The 10,105-nt window shown below is 40.3% G+C and overlaps 1 protein-coding gene across 1 annotated transcript; it reads right to left on the bottom strand.

The window, feature by feature from the left end:
- Nucleotides 1–3,243: 3,243 nt before the first annotated feature.
- Nucleotides 3,244–3,654, bottom strand: LOC129728832 (uncharacterized). The gene has a single exon (XM_055687299.1). It carries the CDS (start codon nucleotides 3,652–3,654, stop codon nucleotides 3,244–3,246), a length of 411 nt encoding a protein of 136 aa, XP_055543274.1.
- Between the last annotated feature and the right edge of the window lie 6,451 nt (nucleotides 3,655–10,105).

Here is a 10,105-nt window from a genome sequence, read left to right as displayed (position 1 = left end):
GTGTTGCTAATATTTGTTTGGTTTTTGCGTGCGAAAAAGAAGGAAAGAAATATTTTTGCTTTTGTCATCGCGCACATTTTGACAATTACATAAGACAGTTCACATAAGTGTGAACAGCCTTCAAAAGCTTTTTCAACGCGAATAAACCACCCCTATGGCATCGCACCAGGTTTTAGGGGTAACATTTCAACGTAAGTGTAACGTAAGCATTTCACCACCACTTCTCATACATCTTAATCTGACAGCTGACAGCGGATATAAATGAGATTGAGCCCAGGACATGAGTTCATTGTCATTCACTGTTATTCGGTATAGGGATGTCAATAGCTCGGAATAAACCAAATCTGACAGCTGACAGCGGGCACAAATAAGTTTGGGCCCAGAACATGAGATCATTGTTTTTTTTTTGTATTCTCGCTTATTTTCCGTCGGTCTAGTTCCGCCACTGTTGTCGCCAATCACCGACGCCCAGGGAGGCGACTCCACACCCAGGACCCTCACTCACGACACGTTTATTAACGGACCGGCGCCAACGGCTTTACTTCCCCATGCGATGGAAGGCGTGATCCCGGAGATTTTTCGCCTCAGAAAATCTCCCGGTGTCGGCTAGGATTGAATCTAGACCAGCTGGGTTGGTTGTGAGTGGATCACGCCACCTCACAACCATCGACACCTATGTCGGCGGTGGGATTCGAACCCAGGCGTCGAGCGTGGTTGGCGCAGACGTTACCAACCACACTAGGCCCCCGCTATGAGATCATTGTTGTAGGGTTATATTATCCAATTAGTTGAAAATTGTTGTCGACTGGCGATAATTGATTTTACTCTATTTTACTCATGCCGCACATTATACCTTGCGTCGCAAATAGTGCGCTGTATAGCGCATCTGATGTGCTATACAGCGCTCTACTTCCCACGCAAGGATATTTAAAGTCGCAGCGAAAAGTCGCGCGCAACGAAAGTCGCGATTTCGATTTAGTGCTGCGACGTTAATAAATTTATAGGCGCGAGAGTGAGAGAGCTCTCGAGTAATAAGAACTGGTGAAGTCAGTCGATAATGAACTAGCGCTTGGATCGGTTGCAAATAAAGTACCGCTAACGAAGTCTACCCGTGATTTCTAACAACGCTTGAGAACCTAGTCCCTGGGAAGAAATGAGAGCGGAATTAACTGTCGTAGCAAGTGTGAGTCCGACCAAAACCAAAGCACCGCAAGTTAAAAAAAAGAGAGAGAAGAGAAGCGAATATGAGCACACAACAAGGCCGATGGACTATAGCAAGAGAAGCTTGAGTCTAGCATCTACACAACGAAGGGTAAATAAATTAGTTACTTTAGCCCGCGAAAGTATGCCTCGCCTCGTGTTCTCGTCTAATGGCTGCCGCAAATACCTCTTCGTTGAAGTGTGATATCCTCCACCCGCGAGGAGCTGGAGTGTTAATTCTACTCGCCACATGCGGTCTCGTTTTTGTAGACTGTAAAAGCTACCAAACCAGTAAACCCTTACTAACACGCAGAGAATCCTGAGTAAGAATCCCCAGGATACCTTTAACTCGGTGACGGAATCGTGGAAGGAATCGCAAACACGATCCGGAGGATTCCCGCTCAGGATTCTCATTCAAGATTCCTAGAGCCATATACAGAGCATTCCGGAGGATTCTTTTTTCAGGAATCCTTTTCCAGGACGCTCACGAATCCAATGTGAGGAATCCTAGAGAATCTATGCGAATCGTATGTGTTCGTCGGGTGGTATTCAGTGAAAAGTGATTTTTTTTGCGTTTTATACTCATTTTTACACAATATTATGAACCACCTATCGATCTTTATACTCTGTAGGCTCGCGTCAGACCATCGACCGGTTCCCGTAGCAGTATATTCCCGACTGACTCATCGATCGTAGGGCAGTCTTACTTAAGGCAATTACCTGATTACCTGGGTTGTCCGAATGATTGTTCATCTTCTTTAAGTGGCTACTGTTTCTGACATAGATATTCCCATTATCATTAGATCTAATCTTTACCTTCCCTCCTTTGATCTCGACAATTTCGTATTCTTCTGCTCTGAAACGAGGTTCTAGTGATCCTAGTTTTAAGTTTTTCATGATAACGACATCGCCACACTGTAGTAAATGTGGTTTCGCTCCCCGGCGCTCATCTGATCGGATTTTATTTTTTTCTTTGAACATCATATCGTGATCTTTCGCTTCTTCCCATTCCAAAGTTGAGAAATCAAGTGACGGAATGACATTTTTCAACTCGCGACCAAACATCATCTGGCCGGGTGAGTTTCCGGTAGTTTCCTGCGGTGTATTGTGGTACATAAGTAAATAGTCTAGTAAGTAAATTCCCAGTCTGTGTCCTGAATGACGCCAATTTTCACCCGTTTTCCAATATTCCTCATCTGTCTCTCAACGGCTCCATTCTGTTCCAGCCAGTACGGAGTGGAGAGATTAAGGTGTATGCCATAACTCTTACAAAATTGTTTAATCTCTGACGACCTGAATTGTGGGTCATTATCGGCTGTAATCGAGCGAGGTACACCAAAACTTGCGAACATTTTTAACAAGGCACTGATTACTTTTTGTGACGTAGCTGATACGTTTTGTGGACGTAGCTGAGGTTCGATTTGAATAAAACGGCTGGTATAACACACCACTACCAATAGTGATTTTCCAGAAGGCAACCCTTCTTTAAAATCCATAGCCAAGTCTTGCCATGGTCTCGTTGGCACGAGCGAGTTATTGGATTAGGGTTTATCTGGCAATGAGTTCATCCTACAAGGTTTGCAGTTGTGCACGATTTTTTCCACCATTTTATCCATTTCCGGAAACCATACTTTTGTTCTAATGTGTGCTTTGATTCCCGTACTACCTTGATGCGCTAAATGGCCCAGCTGTACGATTTTTTTCTGTAGATTTTATGGAATAACTATTCAGTCTCCTCTTAGGATTAAACCTCCGTATTCGATTAGCTCATCTTTGATTGTTTTGGTTCTATACTGTATAGGAACATCGTCCCACACTCCGGATGAAAGCGCTTCCCGAACTTTGTTCAAATATCGTCTTGTAAACTCTTTCGCTCAACTTCCCCAATGGTTATCGCTACTGGCATCATTTCTTTCGCTAACCAGCTAACTATGTCCGTTTCTCCCGTATTTCTTAAGTCGCCTATTGAAAGTCGAGAAAATGTGTCAGCCAAATTTTTGTTCCCTGGTTCATATTGAACATAAAAATCAAATGATTGTAACCTCAGAATCCATCGCTCAATCCTTGCTGATGGTTTGGATTGAGCCCGATTGAAAAGGTATTGTAATGGTTTACAATCAGTGATGAGAACGAACCGTTTTCCATATAGATGTGTAGTTTCTCCATGGCCCACACTATAGCATAGCATTCCTTCTCTGTTTGACAATATTTTCTTTCATGGACGGCCAAACTTTTAGAAGCGCAATAAACTGCTCGAGACACACTGTTTTTCACTTGTATGAGGATGCAGCCGACTCCGATAGGACTGGCATCAGTGACTAACAATGTTTCATCTTTTGGATCGTAGAAACCTAGTGATTCCGCTCTGCCTAGTATAGATTTAATTTTGTCCAGTTCGTCACAGTGTGTTTGCTTCCAGATAAATGGAACACCTTTAATCAAAAGTTGGCGCATGTTCGATGTCAGTGTGGCTAAATTTGGGATGAATTTTCCCACAAAATTTATCATTCCCATCAGAGACCTTAGCTCAGTTATATTTTAAGGAGAACGCAGATCTAATATAGCTTGAATTTTATCTTCAGTAGGTTTTATTCCAACAGTGGAAACAACGTGTCATAGAAATATTACTTTAGTAACACCAAGCAAAGATTTTTCTTCGTTAATTTTAAAATTCAGTTCTTTGAGCCGTTTCAAAATTACATCCAGCGTTTTGTCATGTTCTTCATCCGTCTCTCCATGAACAAGAAAATCGTCCATGTACACTATAAGCCCGTAATATCACGAAATAGATTTTCCATTGCTCGTTGGAATGATTCTGGAGCAAATTTGATTCCAAACATTAAACGACGAAATCGGTTTACTCCGCTCCTGGAAGCAAATGTGGTAATCTTCCTGCTTTCTGGGTCTAGCTCAAAGTGGTAATAAGCCGATTCTAGATCGAGTTTTGAGAGTTTTGTAACTTTTTGGATTGACGCTATTGCGGCATCAATGTTGGGCATGGGGTAGTTTTCCCTCTTCACAGCTCTATTAGCTTCACGCATATCGACACACAGCCTAACTTTCCATCATTTTTACGAACTGGAACAGGCGGTGATACCCAAGACAATGGTCCCTCAGCACGTTCGATAATATTTTTATCAAGTAGTTCTTGAATGACCTGTTCAACACGTTGTTTTATATACTAGAAAACAAAATAACAATAATAAATATTAATCATTCATACCTGCTCAACATCCGCTTCCATGGCTATCGGCAATCTCCTAGCAGCCTGGGCTACCGGTTCAACAGTTGAATCGATTTGAATTTTAAGCAAAACGTTAGGAATCCTCGGGAATTCCTCAACTGGTGTTTTTGCAGACTCATTGATTTTATTCACGTTATATCCGATTTTCAATACTCCGAGAGCGAACGCGGTTGTTTCACTTAGTAGATTCGTTTGTCCTTTGGGTGCTACCAGAAAATGTGCCCACGCGCCATTGCCATCATTTGGGGTTTTAATTTCAGCTTCGAATGTTGTTGAAAATTGAATTTTTTCGGCAGACGCAAATGCCTCTTAATTCGGGCTGATTTCTGTAGCATTTCTTTCATTAATGATTTTTGCTTTATGTTTTTTTAGTTCACGGAATGTAGATTCTTGTAAGATATTCGCTGGGGACCCTGAATCAATAACCATACGGGTTCGCACGCCTCCGATATAGAAACTCAAAATTTCGGATCCTTCTTCCTCATAATCGTTATGAACGTGGAAAACCCCCTTACCTACATTTTGATCATATCGATCATCGATGATAGCTCGAATTTTGCGTTTTGAATCAATTCTACTGTGATGTTTCTCTGTTTTCCTTTTCCGGCAGCAATTCTTGAAATGACCTTTTGTTCCACAGTTGTGACACTTTGCTTCTGCTGCAGCACATTTTTGTATCTCTTTCGCTATGTGACCATAGCGCCCGCAGTTGTAAAACCTGGAACCGTTTGCGTTTGTCTTGTAGGAAACTGAAGGTTGATGGGCTGAAATTTTTTGGATTGTTGAATCTCCTCCTAGTCCCGATGAGTTTCCCTTATTATACTGTTTCGTTTGTTTTTGCACTTCTTCAATTGTTTTACCCAATATTATCGCTTCGGTTAGATCTTTTTCTTCCCTCAATAGTTTTTTTCTTAGCTCAAGACAACTACACCCCTCGATAATTTGGTCTACAACTATATCATCACAGTCATGAAATTTACATCGGTTAGCTTGTTCCTTTAATCTAAACACGAAATCTTCGAAACTTTCCTCAAGCTCTTGTTTGAGTGCTCGAAATTGATGTCTTTCGAAACGTTTGTTAAGTTGAGGTGCAAAGTATTTTTCAATAGTTACGACGGCAGATTCGTACAGAAGGATTCTCAATTCTGAACCGCCTTCCGTAGAGGGAACGCCAACTTGGACTTTATCAATTTTGTCATAATATGTCTGAAGCTCGATTCCTCCTAATACTAGCAATAGATTCAACTTTTCTTGGTCGTCTTCTACTCCGTTCGCGGTAAGAAACCGTTCGAAAGCTCTCCTTCATTTAAACCAATCGTTTCGAGGATCTGAACCTATCTTGAAAGCTGGCATAACAGCTGTATCTGTTGTCCGTAAGAGAGAACGCCAAGAGAAAAAATTAGAGGAAACTCAACGAATTTATTTGTATATCAGTCGTAAGATTTTCAAGAACATAACACATTTTATTATAGAACGATATGTGCAAAGCACCGCAGCCATAGCACGGAGCACAACATTCTGTCATATGGTATCGATACCATATTTATCAGTGTTATGGTGTACACATAGTTCCACACATTAACAGAATCAACCTACACGAAGTTTGAAGAACCAGCTACAAAAAATTGCACGAAGCGCAGCGCATTGCAATATACATATTTTCCTATAGGAATTGCACGAAGAATGACATCTCTCTTCTGTTTCTGTTACCCACATACAACGTAATCACGAAGATTTGCAATCGTTAATTGTATAATATATGCCGTTAGCTTATGGGAAATTTGCACCTCCATCTCTGTTATTCGTTCACGAAGTATAGCTCTGTACGAAACTGTCTTCTAGGAGGTTGATACACTCTGGAAACACACACTCTTCGTACGATCATCTTGCTGGTAAACTAGTTAAACTAATTTCACTCACTCGCATCTACTTTTTCTTATTTTTCTTTCTCGTTCAAGTACACATTGAATACACAAGAAGTGCGAGCCTATGATTCTGAAAAAGTTGCTTTATTGGGCGAGGTGTATTGAACATGGTAACATGCCGATGTATTTGTACCATAAGTGACATACAGCACAAACGGTAACGCCACCTTTCTTTTAAAGAAAGAAGGGAAAAAACGCCATCTTGCACATGGTGTCCCGTGTTCTCGTTTCACTTCGCACAGAACCCAAATTTTTCTTACTTCATTATTGTTACTTCAGAACTAAAACAATATCTTTCACACTATTCGAGGAGTTTTTTTTCTTTTCTGAAACTCCTATGTGGTTTCCTTACTCACCGATTTTTATTCTCGTCGCCATTTTGTATCGATCTTTATACTCTGTAGACTCGCGTCAGACCATCGACCGGTTCCCGTAGCAGTAGATTCCCGACTGACTCATCGATCGTAGGGCAGTCTTACTTAAGGCACTTACCTGACTAACACTCGCATGTCATTTGACTACATACTACTACATTCGCAGCTCCATAGCGATAGCCTATACACCACCCTATGTCGAAAAAATGAACCACCCTAATCAAACATAATGTATTCGATGCTAGTTATAGTGTATATCATTATACAGGCTATTTCGAGAGACTAGCGATCAATTTCATTAAATAAATTCTAAATGTTTTGAACTCCGCCTTCCACAATTGAAAAAACGAAAAAAGTCCCAGAGTCGATTTTTGCAAAAAAAAATTTTTTTCAGATGACACCAATTCTCGACGTTTCATGCGTTTTTGAGTCATTTGGCATCAAACAAAATTCGAAACCAACCAAACTGTTCATCTGCGAAAATTGAATTTTCTTTGATGTGTGACATCATCCTGTTAAGAATAATTCTCTGAAACAGTTTACTTATCGAAAAATGCAAACTCATTGGTCGATAACTTGGAACCAAGGTTGCATATTCAATTTTGGGGTGTCAATTCCATTCAATTGGCCGCGTGCCTATGCCTCGCTCCACAAGTACAATTTTGAACCATGATGTACGTCAAACTTGCGGTCCTTAAGTAATGCTACAAGTTTGTCTAAGAAAGCAATGGTCTAACTTTTATGCCTAAAGTATAAGAGCCCATATTCAGCGGGATATTCAGCCAATATACGCGGTGAATATCATAATATTCACCGCAAATATTGACTGAATATTGCACTGAATATGGGCTCTCATGCTTCAGGTACAAGAGTTAGAGCGTTGCACTATTCGACAATCTAATAGTTCTACTTAGGGACAACAAGTTTGTCATACATCATTGATCTAAATTGTACTAGTGGAGCGAGCTTTCGGCACGCGGCGAAAAATCACCCTAAAATTGCTTGCAACCTTGCTTGAAACTTGAAACCTCAGCTGAATTCTCATCCCGCTTTAAAATTGGAGTAATTTTCGCATTTTCCATAATTTTGGAAAATATGCAACTTTGAAACAGTAATTGGGTTGTTTAGCTATATCAGTTTTTTACATCATCTGAAAGATCTGCACTTTCTAAGTAAAACGTGATTTAAAAAAATTTCTATAGTTGTCCTTCGCTTTTATCACGATTTAAAACTGCTCGAAATCGCTACAATGACAGTTCGCCCATATACCAACTGTCATTGTAGCGATTTAGAGAGAATTTCTATTCTTTATTTAAAAATCGACGGTTAATGATATAAATTTTTGAAAAATCACGTTTTGCTCAGAAAATTACACTCTTTCAGATGAAATATAAAAATCGGAAACCGTGAATAGCTAAACAACCCAATTGGAGTTTTTTACTAATAATTCCATTGTGCTCTCGGAAAGATGTTTGATTAATATGTTAAAGATTCCATCGTTACCAGGTGGTGCCATATTTTTGAAATTGATTTAATCTCATTCAAGTTAGCCTTCTGCAATTTGTGAGGCTGGACATTGAGCTCATTTTTCTAGCTAACGGGTGACAACTAAAAACTTGGATTTTTTCTGCTGCTGTCAAAAATAGGTGGATGAAATTAAAGAAAAACTGACTTATTTCTCATGAAGATACATTTATTTTGCACTAGCAAAAAATAGTAAACATTTGAAAAAGGTCCGTTACCGGCCTTCCGACGAAGCTTTCTGATGATGCCGGAACAAGAACGTTGTACAGCCTGCAAGTCCGCTCTTCGAATGCGTCTCTTGATTCTGCCAATCAACTGTTCGCAAATCTTTCATTTCCAGTTATTTTTGCACCGAAGGGACTCAAAATCCCAAACAAATCTTCGATTGGACGACACTGAGGTAGATTCGTTGGGTTGCGTATATGTTCAGAAACTTTTGTGTTTTTTGACGTACTGTGACGATCTTTTCTCTAGCCTCTAGCTTTTTATCTGTATGGTGTTTTGGAAGAAAGGGAATCATAATGTTGTTCAAACATTTGTTCTGGTATATAAAAAGCAAAGCCTTGGTGCTACATTCCGATTCGGAATTTGACCTTCTGTTTACTATACACAGACTTCGCAGCCAACCGTTAGGTGTACAGGACAATTGCGGGGCTAGCGCTACGATCCTACTGACAATAACAGTCTCTCCCGAGTCAAGACTCGAACCTACGACGACTGGCTTGTTAGGCCAGCATCGTACATCGAGACCAGCTGGGGAGGTATATATCTGGTATATATTTTGATTGATAGTCAAACCACTAGGCTTGAACCATGATTTGACAAAAAGGAAAAAGTACTTTTCTGTCCCCTACTCTGGCCGGTCTTCCAATACCTTCCTGGCGGATTATAGTTGAGGTTTGCAGGAAACTATACACAATAAAAACCGGATAATTTTCGCCTTCAAAATGGTTTACCATGAACTTTTTGCCAAAATTGTTGTGTAGTCTATAGCGAACTGTACAATGCGCTTGCGGAAAGCACCTTGTTTCGACGCCATTTTGAACACAACTGGGCATGCATTAACAAAACAAAAAATACTGGCATAAAAAGGAAAGAGAGGGAGCTTTCATACACATGTTCTCATTTCTCTCTAAGCTTGTTATGGAGTAAGAGAGCCTCAAAAAAATCCAATTTTTTAGTTGTCACCTGTTATGTCATATGCTGCGATCAATTCTGTATCCATTTGATTGGCATGCGTCGTAAATTACGTTCAAGTCGCTTCCACCTTTATCGAACCGTATAAGTTGACGACTAGTCTTTTGATGACCACCTTCATAAAGTGTTGCGTTGTTACCAGTATCCTAAAACGAGTTATGCTACGATAAACAACAATTGGCTGTGCTTTTCCAGCTGAATATAAAGCAATTACACTAGGGGTCTTCACATCGAGCTCGTATACGAATACCGAGCCGTAAACTGTGTATCTTCCATTACACGTCAATGGAGGTGAGTATTTATACGGCTGGGTATTTGTTTACGAGCTCGACATGAATCCCCCTACTATTTCTTTTAAATGCCATCGCTTATATCTTTTTTTTGCGTTCACTTCCAACAAAATGCTTGTAGACTAAGAACTGTCATTCAGCAAATTTGTGGACAGCTGATGCCAGTGTGAATGTTGCGTCAACGGTTTGAAGTTGGATATATTTATGACGAATTTCTTTATTCCACCAGTTCACATTGCTTTGACCTGGAAGCAACCTAACTGCTGTCAAAATCCTTCTCTATTCGCTCGACTTTGACCTAGTTTTGACTAGCAATACTCAGAGGGAGAGATATGCGATGAGAATGTTGTG

Source organism: Wyeomyia smithii, chromosome 3 (genome assembly GCF_029784165.1).
Source record: "Wyeomyia smithii strain HCP4-BCI-WySm-NY-G18 chromosome 3, ASM2978416v1, whole genome shotgun sequence".
Taxonomy (NCBI): Eukaryota; Metazoa; Arthropoda; class Insecta; order Diptera; family Culicidae; genus Wyeomyia; species Wyeomyia smithii.
Note: the sequence above shows the minus strand (reverse complement) of the source record. Positions and strands in the feature narration are given on the sequence as shown.

What these genes read in the sequence shown, in the direction of transcription:
- LOC129728832 (XM_055687299.1), bottom strand. Translation starts at nt 3,654, where the DNA reads ATGCGCCAACTTTTGATTAAAGGTGTTCCATTTATCTGGAAGCAAACA.